We start from the raw sequence: 16049 nt of genomic DNA on the forward strand, positions 1-16049 counted from the left end.
GTGGATGGGGGTGCAGGGGGACCACAGGACCCCAAATGGGGGGGTCTCTACTCCCCCTCATCACTGCCCCAAGGTGCCCAGTCCAGCAGCACCCCCCACCCCTATTTTGGGGCTCCCTCCGTGTGGGGGGGGGTGGGAGCAAATTGGGGGTCCACCCCCCTCCCCCAAATCCTGCGCATTCCCATGGCAACGCCGGATGCGAGGGGAGCCGCCCATTGGCTGCCGATGATGTCACCTCAAGGGCGGGGCACCCCCCCCCCCCAAAAAAAAAGAGGGTGGGGGAGGGGAGCTCCGCCCTACGCGGCCCCTCCCCGCCCGTGGGGGCCCCACCCCGCCCCACCCGGCACCGCCCCGGGGGCAGCGGCGGCGGCGGCGGCGGCGGCCGGGGATGCGCTCGGAGGAGGCGCGGGGGCCGGTGCGTGGGGCCGGGGGCGCGGCGGGGGCCGAGGGGGCGCTGGGGGGGCGCTGGGAGCGCGGGGAGCGGCGGGGGGAGAGGGAAGGGAGGGATGGAGGGGGAGGGTCCCGCCCCCCCCCACCCCGCGCCCCCTCAGGCCTCCCCGCCCCCCCTCGACCCCCTCACGCGGGGGTCGCGCGTGGGGTGTGTCCCTCCCCCCCCCCGCCCCGTGCGCCGCGCGCGCTTCCGGGGAGGGCGCCCCCCCGCGGCTGGGAGGTCCCACAGGGCGGCGGCCCCGCCCTTCCCTCCCCCTCCCACGCCCTTTGCTCTTAAAGGGCCAGACCCCGATCGGGCTCCGGACCCCCCCCCCCTCCCCCACGGGCAATCCTCCCCACGCTGTATTCCCTCCGTGCCTCCCCTTTTCCCCCGCCGTATCCCGAGCGGCCGCTGGCGGAGGGTGGAGCGCGGAGGAAATTCCACGGGGGGGTGTGACGGCGGGGTGTGACCCCCCCACGCCCACGGGTGGGGGACCCGCAGCGGGGGGAGAGGGTGGGGACACGCAGGGGACAAAGCGGGGGTGGGGGTGGGGGGCTGTGGAAGGCGTTTTCCCACGCTCCCCCCCCCCCCCCCCGCGCCCAAGGTCACCCGAAATCCCTCCTTAAGCTATTTAGGGCTAAAAGCGGGGGGCACTAATTATGGCACTAATTATGGCCGGGGTGTTGGGGACATGAAGTGTTGGGAGGGGTGCACAGCACCCCCAGATCCGTGGGTTTGAGGAGGAGCCCCCCCGAGCTCCACTCCGCACTCCTGGCTGAGTTTGGGGTGCACCAGGCTGAGGATGGAGGAATTCAGTTCACCCATTAATGGGGAGGGGGTGTCACCAGTGGTGGAATTTGGGGGACAACGAGCCCCACCCCCGCCCACTCTCTGCCCCATTCCGCACCTCCTACCCCCGCGGGGCTTTGGGGTGCAAAGGACGCCCAAATTTAGGTAGGGGAGGGTCCCACAGGTGAGGACAGGGCGTCCCTTTTAATCCCCCCCTCCAATGAGCCTGTTTGTGGGGACCCCCCGGGTGTGAGGGGCTGGTGCTGGGGGGCTCTGGGGGGACATTGGAGTCCCCAGGAGCGGGGGGCAGGAGGGTGTCCGTCTGGGGGTGTCCCCTGGTGTGTTTTTGGTGGGGGTCTCTCTGAAGGGGTTGCTTTGAAGACCTGGGGATGTGTTTGGGGGGGACCATGACTGAACGTGGGGTGTTTGAGGGGTGTCTCTCCTTGTTGGGCGGGTGTTTTGGGGGTCCTTGGATTTGGGAAGGGGGGCTATGGGGGCCCCTACCTGAGAGTGGAGGTGTTTTGGGGGTGCTGGTAGTTTGTGAGTGTGTGAGGGGGGTGTTTTGGGGGTCCTTGGCTGATTACGGGGGTGTTTGGTGGGGTCCCTGGCTGAGTGTGTGTGTTGGGGAGGGTCCCCCCAATATCGGCGTACTGGGGGGGGGGGTCTCTGTCTCTGTTTGGGGGTGTAACGTGTGTTTGGAGGGGGCTCTGTGTGCTGGGGGGTCCCCAGGTGAATGGGTGGGTTCTGGGGAAGGGGGAATGGCTCTGGCTCTTTTTGGGGTGTGTTTAGGGGGGCTCCCGGCTGTATCTGGGGGGGAGCCCGTGGTGATACGTGAGGGGCTGGGTTTGGGGGTTCCGTGGCCCCGTGCGTGTGTTGGGGAGGTGCTTTGGGGGGGTCCGGTTTTATGGGGACGGGGAATTCGGGGCACCGTGTGTGAGCGGGCGGTTCCGTGCCGGTGCCGGGGGGGTTCGGTACCGGGGACTCTGTACCGGTATCGGGAGGGTTCGGTACCGGGGACTCCGTACCGGTATCGGGATGGTTCGGCACTGGGGGCTCCGTGCCGGTATCGGGAGGATTCGGCACTGGGGACTCCGTGCCGGTATCGGGAGGATTCGGTGTCGGTGCCGGGGGTGGTTCGGCACCGGGGACTCCGTGCCGGTATCGGGAGGATTCGGTGTCGGTGCCGGGGCCCCTGTGCCGGTGCCGGGGGGTTGGGTGCCGGTGCCTTGGGCTCGGTGCCGGTGCCGGGGGTGCGCCGTAGCCGCCGCCCCCCCCGGGCGGGGCCGGGCCGTGTGCGCGGGGCGCGGCGCTGGGTGTGGCGGGGCGGGGCCGCCGCGCGAGGCCGGTGCGTGGGGGCTCCGCGGGCGGGGACGGTCCCTGCGTGGGCAGGTACGTGCGGGGGTCCGGGGGGAGCGGCGGGGGGCCCGGGGGGAGCGCGGGGGGTAGCGAGGAGCTCGTTGGGGCAGGGGGCCCCCCGTGCCCGGTGCCCCCACGCGTGCCCCGGCACCCAGAGCGAGGTGCGGTGAGGTCGGGGGGGATCCCGCTTGTCCCTCGGTCGTGTCGCGGTCCCGCGGGGGCGCAGCGCCGGCCGTGCCGCGGGTGGGGCCGTGCCCGGTGCTTCCCGCGGGGGCCGGGCCGGGCCCTTTAAGAAGCTCCCCCCGCGCCCGAGCCCAGGTGGAGCCGCGGGGCCCTTCGCACCTCTGTCGGCGCGGGGGGGAGATGGTGCTGCGGGCGGCGGGGGGAGTTGCGGGCGCGGTGGACACGCGTGGGAGCCCCGCGGGCCAGTGCGTGAGGGACCCCGGCCGGGGGGGCGCGGGCCGGGGGGGGTGGGGGGGAGGGCGCGGCCCCTTTAAGGCGCGGGGGGAAGGAGCGGGGCGGGGCCGCCACCGCCCCGCGCGCCGGACACGCCCCCGCCACGCCCCGCGCGCGGGGGGCGGGGCCGGGCCGGCACAAAGGCGCGGGCGGGGGGGCGGGGCCTGCGGTTCCCGCCCTCGGCGCGCGCCGCGGCCGCCGTGAGGGGCCGGGCGGGGCCGTGAGGGACGGGCGGGCCCGGCCCCGCCTCAGGGCACGGGCGGGCCCCGCCATGCCCGGCCCGGCGACCCCCGAGTGGCCCCACGCCCCGCCGGTGCCGCCCCGAGGCGCCGCCCCGGTCGGTTGGTTGGTGAGAGCCCGTTAAAAAAACCCCTTCGCCCCCGCCCCGTGCCTCAGTTTCCCTGGATCCTCACGGACTGCGGGTCTCTTGCAGGGCCAGGGGAAGGCGACGCCCGCCATGAGCTCGTCGGCGCTGCTGGCTGAGGGCCCCCTCGACCCACCGGTGCTGCTGGCCGACATCAAGACGGAGCCCCCCGAGGAGCTGCTGGCCAGCGACTGCAGCCAGCCCCAGGCCGAGCCCGTCGATCTCTCCCTCAATAAATCCAAGGTGGCTCCAGCCTCGGCCCCGCCGCCACCGCCCCCCACCTCGGTCCAGTCTTCCCCCATGCTGGTGGCTCCCCCGGTTCCTGCTCCCACCACCGTGTCCATCCCGCCCTCCGGTCTCAGCTCCACCTCGGCCATCCCAGCTGTTCTCTCACCCGGCTCCATCCTGGCCTCCACGCAGGGCAGCGGCGGGCAGCAGATCCTCCACGTCATCCACACCATCCCCTCTGTTAACCTGCCCAGCAAGATGGGCAACCTGCAGACCATCCCCGTGGTGGTGCAGTCCCTCCCTGTCGTCTACACCACCGTGCCCACGGACGGCGTCACCGCCATTACCGTGCCCCTCATCGGGGGGGACGGCAAGAACGCTGGCTCTGGTAAGGGCACCTGGGGGGAACCTTGGGATCTGGGGGGTGGAGGGTGTCTGTCCTGCCTCGTGGAGGGGCACCCTTGAAGGGGATCTTGTTTTTCACTGTGGACTGTCCCTGGCACCACCATGTGCCACTTTGATACAAAGCCCCTCTGCCCCCAGCCTGTGCCCCCCAGGGGACATGGGGAGGGCAGGGACACACAGGGCATGGCACTGCCTGTCCTCCACCCATCCTGCTTCTGGCAGCCTGCCCTGCCCTTCCCACTGGCTGCCTGCTGCCAGCAGCTCTGGTTTCAGCTCAGCTGCTCCCTGTGCCCCCCACAATCGCTTTTCCCAGGACATTCCCAGCTTCCCACCTCATCTGGGGTGGGGGGCCTGGATCTGCCCTGCTCTGGGCAGGAGCAGGCAGCCAAAAGTGGTTCCCACAAGCTGTTTCCTCCCTTTGGGGGTTCTCCATCTGCCCGGTTGGGTTTGGTTCTCTGGAGGGACAGACAGTGCCTGGAGCACTGCAGGAGCAGGGGGAAGGCTGAACCCCTGATGTGGGGTGGAGTGTTTTTGGGGTCTCTGTTCTGTGCTCACCCCTTGCCTCTGTGTGCCCTAAAGCTTTCCTTTCCCGGACCCCTCCAGTGAAAATGGACCCTGGCTCCGTGTACCCCATGGACATGAACAGCGACAGTGAAGACAGCGCCTCAGAGAGTGGCCCAGCACCTTTCCAGGACCTCCAGAGAGAGTGAGTCTCCTCCTGCCTGTGCCTCCCCACCCTTTATCCCCCTGAGCCCCCCGGGAGCTCCGTGGCTCCGGGGCTGTGGCTCCAGCTCTCCCTGCTCCCGGCAGGCCAGCGGCACGGGGGCCCAGAGCCGATTCCCCGGACCTGAAGAAGCGGCGCATCCACCAGTGCGACTTTGAGGGCTGCAATAAAGTCTACACCAAAAGCTCCCACCTCAAAGCCCACCGGAGGATACACACAGGTAGGGCTGGGGTTGGTGTCCCCGTATTCCCCGTGGGCTGGGGGAGGAGTGGTGCTGCTGTGTCCCTGGGCAGAGGGGCGGCCCTTTGGGAGTGCTGAGGGATTCCCCGTTTGGAATTCCTGTGAGGGGTTTGTTGTGGCAGCGCTGACCCCTCGGTGCTCCTCTGGCACAGGCGAGAAGCCCTACAAATGCACGTGGGAAGGCTGCACCTGGAAGTTCGCCCGCTCGGACGAGCTCACCCGGCACTTCCGCAAGCACACAGGCATCAAACCCTTCCGCTGCTCGGACTGCGACCGCAGCTTCTCCCGCTCCGACCACCTGGCCCTGCACCGCCGGCGGCACGTCATGATGTGAGCGGTGCCCGCCGGGCTGGGCCGCGCCGGGAGCCGGCAGCGCCTCCCTCCCTCCATCCATCCCCACCCCGCGGCTCCTGCGGGGCGGGGACTGCGGGAGCGCCGGGGCCGAGCCGCGCCCGCTGCAGGAGCCCCGCCGGCACGGGACGGCAAACAATGGATTCTGGACTGCTGCCCCTTCTCTCCTGTACCCAGTTGTTTTTAGTCCTGGGTTTGTCCTCGCCTGGAGGCTCCTTGGCTCCTCACCTGGAATGCACCCAGCAGCTGCCTCAGGCTCTTCAGCCCCTCGCTGTCCCCTGCCCCTCCCAGTGCCAAAATCTGGGAGCCGTGGTGAGGACGGGGGGCAGGGGGTGATGGGCCCTCGTGGAGAAGCTGTCCATTCCCTCTCCATCCCCAGACTGTCCCAGCAGGAGAGGGGACATCACCTCTGTGCATGTCCCTCAGCACGTGCTGGGCTTCATGGGAAGTGCTGGGGGCACAGAGAGCCAGGAGGAAAAGAGGAATCGAGAAGGGGGAAACACAACCCAACAATGACCCACAAACGAGACCATCACCACCACAAAAAGGGAAATTTTGTGGAACATGGAACTTCTATTTTATGGAATTCTACGAGGGGGTGGGACAGGGTGGGGGGACGAGGGCCAGCAGCTCTCGGGTTTTTTGGAAGACTCTGGGCCACTTGAAGTGTTTCTAAGTTAAACCAGCAGCTGTGGCCACACGCTTTGCTTTTTAATCATGGTTTTTGTGGAGTGTTTCTTCCATCCCCCTTCAGCCAGCCCCCAGGTTGCTGGGAGGGTGTCAGGATTTGGGGTGGGATGCTGTGAGCTGCTGTGTGATGGGGACCACGACACCTGCCATGCTCGGGGCAGTCCCTGTGGGGGCTGCTTGGGAGAAGCTGCCCAGACTCCCCCTGAGCTCTGGGGACACTTCAGGGACCTGTGCCCCCTGAGAACAACTCACACCTGCTTGGGAAAGTGCTTTTTCTCAGCTTCCCATCCACCAGCCAGGGTGTGCCGTGGGCAGAGCTTGTCCCTGGCCTGAGGTGGTCCCTGGCCATGACCACCCCAGCCAAGCTGCAGGCCTGGGGCAGAGGGGGCTGGAAATTCCCAGGTGGGGAATATGTGTTCAAATCGATTCATGGCAAGAGGCACTGTAGAAATACCATGGATTGGCGTGGTCAGGGTGAGGATGTCACCTTCCCAAGGGGACAGGGACAAGGCAGAGCTGTTCAAGGCGTTCTGTGTCCAGAGGATAGACCAAGGGGCTCCCAGTGCCCTGAGCTGGATGAGCAGGACTGCAAGAATGATCAGCTCCCTGAACTTGTGCAGGATCTGCTGTTCCAGCTGGATCCCTCCAAATCCCTGTGGGACCTGCTGGGATTCATCTGAGAATTCTCCAAGAGTCGCTGATGCCATCACAAAGCCTCTCTTGATCATTTTCAATGGTCTTGGGAATCCAGGAGGTCTCAGCTGGCTGGAAACTGGGGGCTGTTGTCCTGATTCTGACCCCAGAGCCCACAGTCTCATTTCAGTGCCCAGTAAAATCATGGAAAAGATTATTCTGGGAAGTATTGGAAAACACCTGGAGGACAACACGCTCATTGGTCACAGCTCCATGAGTGGAAAGTCCTGCTTGTCCAACCTGATTTCCTTCTGCAACAGGCTATCCCACCTGCTTGATCAAGGAAAGGCAGGAGATGGAATTTTTTTGGACTTCAGCAAAGCTTTTGATCATGTCTTTCTCAGGGTCCTTCTGGACAAAATATCCAGGCCACAGCTGGATAAACACATCCTGGGATGGGGGAGCAACTGGCTCATGGGGTGACACCAGCCTGGCACCTGTCATTACTGGGGTTCCACAGGGCTCCAGCCTCATCCCAGTTCTCTTCATCATCCTGGTGAACAACCCAGATGCAGGGCTCCAAGGAATATAAGGGAAAAAAAAAATCTCTAAATTCTTCAATTGAAGCTTTTTGGGGATTTTCATGAAAGCAAAAAAAAAAATTCCAGAGTGAAAAATTACAAAGATACAAATACTCCTTGCAGAAATGAGAAAAAAATATACTTTTGGAGGGTTTGGGAATTCTGTCACCTTTTGAAGGTCCCCGTGGCACTGCCTGGGCTCGACTGAGGGTGGAGCTGCTTAAAGGGCCTGGCCCAGCCCCCATGGGAGTCACTGAGGGACAACCGAGGGACAGCCGGGACCCCCAACCCGACCGTGCTCTGTGCTGGGTCCCAGGGCACTCATGGGGTACCCGGCCTGAGCCACCACGGGGGGACCCCAAACCAGCTCCTCGTCACCCCCGGCACTGCCCCAGGACCCCCCCGGGACCCCTGAGCTCTCCTGCACGTACCTGTGGGTACCCTCAGGAGTGTCATTGGGGTGCTGGCACTCCAGCCAGAGCCCGGGGGTCCCTTGGGGGGCACAGGGTGCTGGCAGTGTGGGTCAGGGCCGGGGTTTCCTCTGGGGGGGCTCTTGGGAGGTGCCCTTTGAGGGGACAGGGCGCTCTTTGGGGGTACCGTCACTCTGTGTTAAGGTTCAGGGTGGTGCTTTGGGGCACTCTGTGCTCGGCCTTTTGGGGATGCTGGTAGGCAAAGCCGTGTTCGGGGGGACCCTCCTGTCCTTGGTCCCCCAAGTTGTGTTATGGGGTGCAGCCCAAAGCCGGCCGGGCCGCGCTGCCGTCACCGCTGGCAGCGCTCGGGCACCCGGTGGCGCCAGCGGCCCGCGCTGGGCCAGGGCTGCCCGAGCATTCCGAGGGATTCCCGTTCTTTGGGAATTTCCCCGGCGGCCGCTGCGGCAGCGCTGATCCCTCGGTGCTCCCCCGGCACAGGTGGGAAACCCTAAAAGCGCCCGTGAGAGGCTGCACTGGAAATGCCGCAAGCCCAGGGGCATCAAATCTTCCGCTGCTCGGGCTGCGGTCGCGGCTTCTCCTGCTCCGAGAGCCCTCGGCAGGGACTGCTGGCACAGGGCTGGGCAGTGGGAACAGGGACACAGCCCCCAGATCCCGGGAGGAGCTGCAGAGGGTCGGGGATCACACAGGATCCTGTGTCAAATGCCCGTAACAAAGGGACATCGATGTGTGGGCATCACTCTGCGGCTGGAGAAGATGCCGAGGTCCTGCCACACAGGCAGCAGGTGCCAACCCCTCCTCAGGGGCTGGAACCACCATCCCAGGGGCTGGAATCATTATCCCAGGGGCTGGAATCATTATCCCAGGGGCTGGAATCATTATCCCAGGGGCTGGAATCATTATCCCAGGGAGCCCAGGCTGTCCTTCCAGCCCCCTCTCCTGGGTGAAGCCCTGATTGCTCTGAGCAGAGACCCCCCACCCACATTCCCGGACCCATTTAAGCTCAGCCTGGGGCCTCCAGCTCCTCGCTGTGCTGGAGCTGTCTCAGCCCTTTCCACGGACACCCCTGGCTCTCAGCTTGGACTTGTCCCATCCCTGTGACCTGGGACTGTCCTGCAGCTTGTGCCAAGGGCAAGGTGAACTCCAGGGAGGGCTGTGCCATCCCCGTTCTGGGGCCAGGTGAGCTCCAGCAGAGCCCCTCGGTGGCTGCCTGATCCCGTAGCATGAGGGGCACATCCAGCTCCACATCCTCTGGGAATTCTCCAGAGCCTGTGTGGGATTGGGACCCTATGGCACAGTGGGGACAATCCAGCTCCACATCCCCTGGGAATTCTCCAGTGCCTGCAGTTGTGCTTGGTGGGAGCCCAGAAACGCCTCCCGGTTGTTTTCCAGGCTTTGCAAATGCCCAAGGCTGGATTTTGGGGGAGAAAAGGCTGATACCATCCCCTTTGTCCTGGAAACGCAGGCCTCAGGCTCTTCTGCTTCCTCACCCCCCTCCTCCTCTCCCAGGAATGCCTGGAGGAGCTGCTCCATCTCCCCGCCGGGGGCTGTGGTGCCTCCCAGTGCTCCCGCACAGCCCAACTGGGGGCACTGGGGGTCTCCCCGGGGCTCTTTCCCCATCACCCACCCGCACCCTTCCGTGGCTGGGAGAGGAATTTCGCAATCCCAAGACTGCTTCCCTGCTGAACGAGCGGTGGCTGCGAGGGGCTCTGCAGCCTGCTGGGGGGCCCTGATGGCACCCCCGTGTCCCCGGGGTGGCACTGGGGTGGCGTGTCCTGCCTCTGGGATCAGCCGCGGTCCCTGCGGACTGTCCCTTGTCCCTGTCCCTGTCCCTGTCCCTGTCCCTGTCCCTGTCCCTGTCCCTGTCCCTGTCGGGGGTGCCGGGGCCTCTCCCGCCCGCCCGGCCCGCACTGCTCAGACTGGTTTAGCAAGTGCACGGGATGAGGCGGCTGCTTTTCCTTTGAAGGGCTCCCGGGAAGCATTTGGTGGCTGGAAAGCTCCCGAGGAGGAGAAAGGAAAAGACAGAAAATAGGTGGTTTTGGGTTTCGCTTGGGGGAGCGGGGGAGGCGCGGGGCTGCTCCGGTGGCTTTGCAGAGCTTTGTGTGCCGGGCTTGGGGACAGAAGGGTGTCCCCGTGCCCAGAGGGATCCCGAGGAATTCCCGAGGAAGCCGGAGCGGACTGGGGATGTCCACCACGGCCCCGAGAGAGGTGGGTGCTCCAGCATCGCTCCGGGGTGGCCGCGGGGGTTTGGGGTGGCAGCAGGACCAGGGACCCCCAGGTCTGGCCCCTTCCCCAGCCCCCTGAGTGGGGTCCCTCGGGGGTCCCTGAGGGGTGGGGGGCGCTGGGGGCAGGCTGGGGGTGCCTCATCAAAGGTGATTTGGGGAGTGGGAGCTGAGCTTTGCTTCCCAACCTGATCCGGGTTGCATCAAACTCTGGCGCCTCTCTTGCCTTTTAGCTCAAGTGTCTGTAGTTCGGGGTTTCACCTGCCTCCTGCTCCCTCGTGAGAGCAGGGCCTGCCTGTCCGTCCTCACCATTCCCACGGACCCGGCGTGCTGGGATTTGGGATCGGGGTTGGCTCCCCAGTTCCCCCCCAGCAGCCCCAGCCCCTTTCCCCTCCCTGCGGCCCCTCCATCCTTCCCTGTGCAGGTTCCCCCTTCCCGAAGCCACTTCAGCCTCTCTGTGTCGGCTTTTCAGAAGGGAAATCCGCGTGGAACGACGGGGGAAACGTGAGGAACGGTGGGAGGTGATGGTGGCCGGGTCACGGGGAGCTGCTGCTCTGTCCGTGCCATCGCGGGTGGCACTTGGGGACACAGTGGGACCGGCGGGGCAGAGATGGGCTCAGGGTCATTGTCCCTGGGCAGAGATGGGCTCAGGGTCATTGTCCCTGGGCAGAGATGGGCTCAGGGTCATTGTCCCTGGGCAGAGATGGGCTCAGGGTCACTCTCCCGGGGCAGAGATGGGCTCAGGGTCATTGTCCTGGGGCAGAGATGGGCTCAGGGTCATTGTCCCTGGGCAGAGATGGGCTCAGGGTCATTGTCCCTGGGCAGAGATGGGCTCAGGGTCATTGTCCCTGGGCAGAGATGGGCTCAGGGTCACTCTCCCTGGGCAGAGATGGGCTCAGGGTCACTCTCCCGGGGCAGAGATGGGCTCAGGGTCACTCTCCTGGGGCAGAGATGGGCTCAGGGTCATTGTCCCTGGGCAGAGATGGGCTCAGGGTCACTCTCCCGGGGCAGAGATGGGCTCAGGGTCATTGTCCCGGGGCAGAGATGGGCTCAGGGTCATTGTCCCTGGGCAGAGATGGGCTCAGGGTCATTGTCCCTGGGCAGAGATGGGCTCAGGGTCACTCTCCCGGGGCAGAGATGGGCTCAGGGTCATTGTCCCTGGGCAGAGATGGGCTCAGGGTCATTGTCCCTGGGCAGAGATGGGCTCAGGGTCATTGTCCCTGGGCAGAGATGGGCTCAGGGTCACTCTCCCGGGGCAGAGATGGGCTCAGGGTCATTGTCCCTGGGCAGAGATGGGCTCAGGGTCATTGTCCCTGGGCAGAGATGGGCTCAGGGTCATTGTCCCTGGGCAGAGATGGGCTCAGGGTCATTGTCCCTGGGCAGAGATGGGCTCAGGGTCACTCTCCCGGGGCAGAGATGGGCTCAGGGTCACTCTCCCGGGGCAGAGATGGGCTCAGGGTCACTCTCCTGGGGCAGAGATGGGCTCAGGGTCATTGTCCCTGGGCAGAGATGGGCTCAGGGTCACTCTCCCGGGGCAGAGATGGGCTCAGGGTCATTGTCCTGGGGCAGAGATGGGCTCAGGGTCATTGTCCTGGGGCAGAGATGGGCTCAGGGTCATTGTCCTGGGGCAGAGATGGGCTCAGGGTCATTGTCCCTGGGCAGAGATGGGCTCAGGGTCATTGTCCTGGGGCAGAGATGGGCTCAGGGTCACTCTCCCGGGGCAGAGATGGGCTCAGGGTCATTGTCCCGGGGCAGAGATGGGCTCAGGGTCATTGTCCCTGGGCAGAGATGGGCTCAGGGTCATTGTCCTGGGGCAGAGATGGGCTCAGGGTCATTGTCCCTGGGCAGAGATGGGCTCAGGGTCATTGTCCCTGGGCAGAGATGGGCTCAGGGTCACTCTCCCGGGGCAGAGATGGGCTCAGGGTCATTGTCCTGGGGCAGAGATGGGCTCAGGGTCATTGTCCTGGGGCAGAGATGGGCTCAGGGTCACTCTCCCAGGGCAGAGAAGGGCACTGCCTGGATTCCTCCCATCCCTGCAAGGAGAGGCAGCTCCACCTTGAGAAATCATGGATTGATCCCTGCTGGGCAGGAGCAGCCTGGTGCGAGCCCTGCTCCAGGAATGGGATTCACAAAGCTGCAGATGGGATGGAGAGAAAGGGAACTGTTTTTGGTTTTGTAATGGAATCATGGAATGGTTTGGGTTGAAAAGACCTTAAAGCCCATCCAGTGCCACCCCTGCCATGGCAGGGACACCTTCCACTGTCCCAGGCTGCTCCAAGTCCTGTCCAGCCTGGCCTGGGACACTTCCAGGGATTCAGGGGCAGCCCCAGCTGCTCTGGGCACCCTCCCCACCCTCATTATAAATTCCACCTCGTTATATATTCCTTCTTTCCACGTGTGGTCCTGCAGGGTTGGTGACACATCCCCTGTCCCTGGCACGGTGGTGACAGCAGCATCCCTGCGTGTGTGGGATCCTGCCTGGGGCACACAGGGAAGTGGGGAACCTGTCTGGGGCTGATTTGGGAGGATCCACAGAGAGGGGGCGGATCCAGGCTCTTCCTTGGGGAGGGGCTGGGGACAGTCAGGGCTGGACTATCTGGAGCAGAACGGCGTTTTTCCTTTTTAGTTCTTTGCCAGAAAGGTGATTTTTATTCCCTTGTATCCCTGGATCTTTACACTCCTTCCTTTCCAGAAGTGAAACCCAAACAGAGTTGCCTGGTGTCTCCATATGAGCCCTGTGCCCTCCTACCTGTCTGTGCTTTTCCAACTGTTGCTTTTCTTTTCCTTCAGGGTTTGTCCCTTTTATTCTTGATCCTTCCCTTTTATTTTTGATCCTTCCCTTTTATTTTTGGTCCTTCCCTTTTATTTTTGATCCTTCCCTTTTTCTCCCTGGGAATGAGAAATGTGAGCAAGCAGGAATTTCCTCTCAAAAATAGTTTTGATGCAAAATTGACCCATTCATGGAAAAAAAAGGCATTTTCTTATTGAAAACTATCCATGTCTGTCAAAAACTGGAATATTCACCTTGTTTCAGTGCAGGGGACTCTGTTTGGGGACAGTGGCCCAGCTGGGGGTGTTCCAGGCCTCAGGACTGGGGACTGATCCCTCCATCCTGGGGGTGCTGGGGCTGATGAGGCTCCTGGAAGGGCTCAGATTTTGGGATTGGGATTGAATCCTGGAGCTGGGATTTCCTGGGAGCATGGCTGGTGGTGGATCTTGGGGTTGGGGATCAAATCCTGGGCTGTGGGATCTTGCTGAGCTCCGTGTGGGAGTGTGGCTGGTGCTGGAGCCGCCGGTCACCTGCTCAGGGTTGGGATTGGGGTTAAATCCTGGGGTGCTGGGGATTCCTGAGCACTCTGTTGGAGCATGAAATTTGGGGTTGGGATTGGGATCAGATCCTGGAGTGCCAGAGCTTCCTGAGCTCCGTGTGGGATCACGGCTGGTGACAGAGCCTGGGCTTGGGGATCAAATCCTGGGGTTCTGGAGCTCCCCAAGCACCTTGTGGGACCGTGGCTGGTGACAGAGCTCCTGCCTGGGGTTGGGATTGGGATTGAATCCCGGGTTTGGGATCTCCCCATCAGATCACACCTGCTGACAGACCCCCAACCTTGAACTGGGCATTAAATCCCGGGGTGCTGCAGCTTCCCGAGCTCCCTGCGGGATCTCGGGGCCCCTCTCTCCCCCTTTTATTCCCGGCTGTCCCGGTGGAAGCTCTGCCGGGAGCCTGATTGGCTCCACACCCTGCTCCGCTTCCAGCTCGGCGTTTCCTCCTCCCGCGGCCAGGTAAAGCCTTCCCTCGGCCAGGTAAATCCTTCCCCACCCTCCACCGGCCTCCCACCAGCGCACCTCGCTCCTGCTCGCCTCGGGGTTGGTTTTTTTTCCCTTTCCCCTTCCTTTTTCCCCCACTTTTTCCCCACTTTTTTCTCCGTTTTCCGGGCCCGTCCCCGCTCGGGGGGATGAGCAGCGGGCTGGTGGACGCCGCGGTGTTGGCACCGCTCAAACCCGTCAGCATGTCCGGGGACCCCCAGGAGGACACCCCGGTCTTCGAGGACATCAAAGCCCCCTCCCGGCCCCTGGAGAACCCTCCCGACCTGGCGCAGGTAAGCCTTGGGAAGGAGCCTCTTCCGCCCGCTCAGGTGCCCGAAAACCTCCGGATTTGGCCTCAATTCTGCTTTGTTTTCCCCGTCCTTGCTGCGACACCTCCGTGGCTTTATCGGCTCCCGATTCCCCCTCGGCCGGGTTTTCTCCTGGGCGTGTTGGGTTTCGTTTGGGAATTTTGGTTTGGGTTTTTTTTTTTTTGGTTTCTTTTTTTATATCCTGTCTGCCGTCACAAACTCCCTGTGGGCTTTGCTCCCACTCCGGGGTTCAATCCGTCCCCCCTGGAATTGCCAGGCCAGGGGCTCTCCCACCGGGCAAGGTTTTGGGATTTGGATTGCTGCGCCTGCGTGTCCTGCTGGGGAAACAGAACCTCATTTGCCATTTTATTTTATTCTCTGTGTTTTTCCGCCACCACTGTGGGGAAGGAATGCTCCTTGAGATTCCCTGGCAGCATTCCCCCCCCTAGATAAAGACCTGGGTAAGGCTTTGGGATATTCCAGCCAGGGGGACGAGGCTCCGTGTCCCACCACCAGAACCTCCAGCCGCTCTTCCTGGTGGGAAGGAGGGTGAGGCAGGCCCGGCCCCACCCTGGAGCTGTGCTTTCCCCCTTTTCCTGCTCCGTGGGGCGCGGGGTGCCCGGGATAATGATTAATCCTGATCCCCACAGCCCCAGCGCCATTTTGATCCGGGCGGGAACGCTCCGGGCCCCGGCTCCAGGGACACGCTGGGACCCCCATCCCGGCCAGTGCTCCTGCAGAGACCCCCGGGAGGGAATCCTGGGGCTGTGTGACCCCTTCCCTCATCCCCACAGTGCCCGTGTTCCAAGGGCCATCCCGGGGCTGTGTGACCCCTTCCCTCATCCCCATGGCACCCATGTTCCAAGGGCCACCCTGGGGCTGTGTGACCCCTTCCCTCATCCCCATGGCACCCGTGTTCCAAGGGCCACCCTGGGGCTGTGTGACCCCTTCCCTCATCCCCACAGTGCCCGTGTTCCAAGGGCCATCCTGGGGCTGTGGCCTGCAGAAGGCCGTGTCTCCACCTCTGGATTTCCTGGAGATCCAGGATCCACAGGGGCTCGTGGATGTGGGGTCAAACAGGGCAAGCTGTCCTTCCCTCCCCTGCGCTGTTCCTGCTCCTCCCTGTGGGGTTTGGGGATCCCCTGGAGCAGAGCTGGGTGGAAAAATGGGGATTATCTGCGGGGGAAAAGCTGTCAGCTCCCTCCAAACCTTCCCCAAAGCGGGCTGGGGGAGGGTGAGCTTGGCTTTTTCCCTTTTTCCATCCAGGTGGGATGAGGCAGCGTGACCATGGCCAATGGGGCAGTGTGGCCATGGCCAAAGGGGCAGTGTGGCCAAAGGGGCAGTGTAGCCACGGCCAGTGGGGCAGTGTGGCCATGGCTGTGGCCAGTGGGGCAGTTTGGACATGGCCAGTGGGGCAGTGTGGCCATGGCCAGTGGGGCAGTGTGGCCATGGCTGTGGCCAGTGGGGCAGTTTGGACATGGCTGTGGCCAGTGGGGCAGTGTGGCCAAAGGGGCAGTGTGGCCATGGCTGTGGCCAGTGGGGCAGTTTGGACATGGCCAGTGGGGCAGTGTGGCCATGGCTGTGGCCAGTGGGGCAGTTTGGACATGGCTGTGGCCAGTGGGGCAGTGTGGCCATGGCCAGTGGGGCAGTGTGGCCAAAGGGGCAGTGTGGCCATGGCTGTGGCCAGTGGGGCAGTGTGGCCATGGCCAGTGGGGCAGCGTGGCCATGGCTGGCCCTGAGCCCCCTCTTGTCCCCCTCATGGGGACACCCATGGCTGGAGACCCCTTCACCCCCAGCCCATCCCTGCTGCCCTTCCATGGGAAAGTTTCCTCCCCGCAGTTTGGTCCCGCTTTGCTCTGGGGTGGCCTTGGAGTTGTCACCCCTTTGCCACTGACCCTCCCGTGTCCCTTTCTGGGCTCCTGGGAGCTGAGCAGGTCCCACGGATCCCCAAACCCACCCCACAGCCCTCAGGGAGGAGTTTTCCATGCCCTGCCTCATCTCCTGGTGGATTCCAGAGGCTGCAGGGCTGGGAAGCCT

At 64.0% G+C, this 16049-nt stretch overlaps 2 protein-coding genes across 4 annotated transcripts in view; both read left to right on the top strand.

The window, feature by feature from the left end:
• Positions 1-382: 382 nt before the first annotated feature.
• On the top strand, positions 383-5860 carry KLF8 (KLF transcription factor 8). Of its 2 annotated transcripts, none has more exons than XM_088062613.1 (5): positions 383-415; positions 3465-4011; positions 4608-4734; positions 4839-4972; positions 5145-5860. In XM_088062613.1, the coding sequence occupies exons 1-5, from the start codon at positions 389-391 to the stop codon at positions 5324-5326; spliced, it is 1017 nt and encodes a 338-aa protein (XP_087918739.1). In that variant the 5' UTR covers positions 383-388; the 3' UTR covers positions 5327-5860. The 2 variants fall into 2 exon arrangements, with proteins under 2 accessions (XP_087918739.1, XP_087918740.1); XM_088062614.1 differs by having other exon boundaries at positions 4632-4734.
• Positions 5861-9708: 3848 nt separating this feature from the next.
• Positions 9709-16049, top strand: part of LOC102101725 (Krueppel-like factor 5) — a 28349-nt gene continuing 22008 nt past the window's right edge. The window contains exon 1 of one of the 2 annotated variants that reach the window (XM_088062611.1): positions 9709-9883. In XM_088062611.1, the coding sequence (XP_087918737.1) occupies positions 9860-9883 (24 nt within the window). In that variant the 5' untranslated portion in view covers positions 9709-9859. Of the gene's footprint in view, positions 9884-12468; positions 13998-16049 lie in introns of those variants that run through there. The other variant, XM_088062610.1, reaches the window with a different exon arrangement.

Source organism: Pseudopodoces humilis, chromosome 15 (genome assembly GCF_049639895.1).
Source record: "Pseudopodoces humilis isolate 2021_Gansu_Grassland_sample_001 chromosome 15, ASM4963989v1, whole genome shotgun sequence".
Lineage (NCBI taxonomy): Eukaryota > Metazoa > Chordata > Aves > Passeriformes > Paridae > Pseudopodoces > Pseudopodoces humilis.

Bases quoted from the DNA above. Each gene is read 5' to 3' on its own strand.
- KLF8 (XM_088062613.1), top strand. From the start codon at position 389: ATGCGCTCGGAGGAGGCGCGGGGGCCG. The intron at 416-3,464 runs GTGCGTGGGGCC...GGTCTCTTGCAG, and splicing joins CGGAGGAGGCGCGGGGGCCG to GGCCAGGGGAAGGCGACGCC. The intron at 4,973-5,144 runs GTAGGGCTGGGG...CCTCTGGCACAG, and splicing joins CCACCGGAGGATACACACAG to GCGAGAAGCCCTACAAATGC.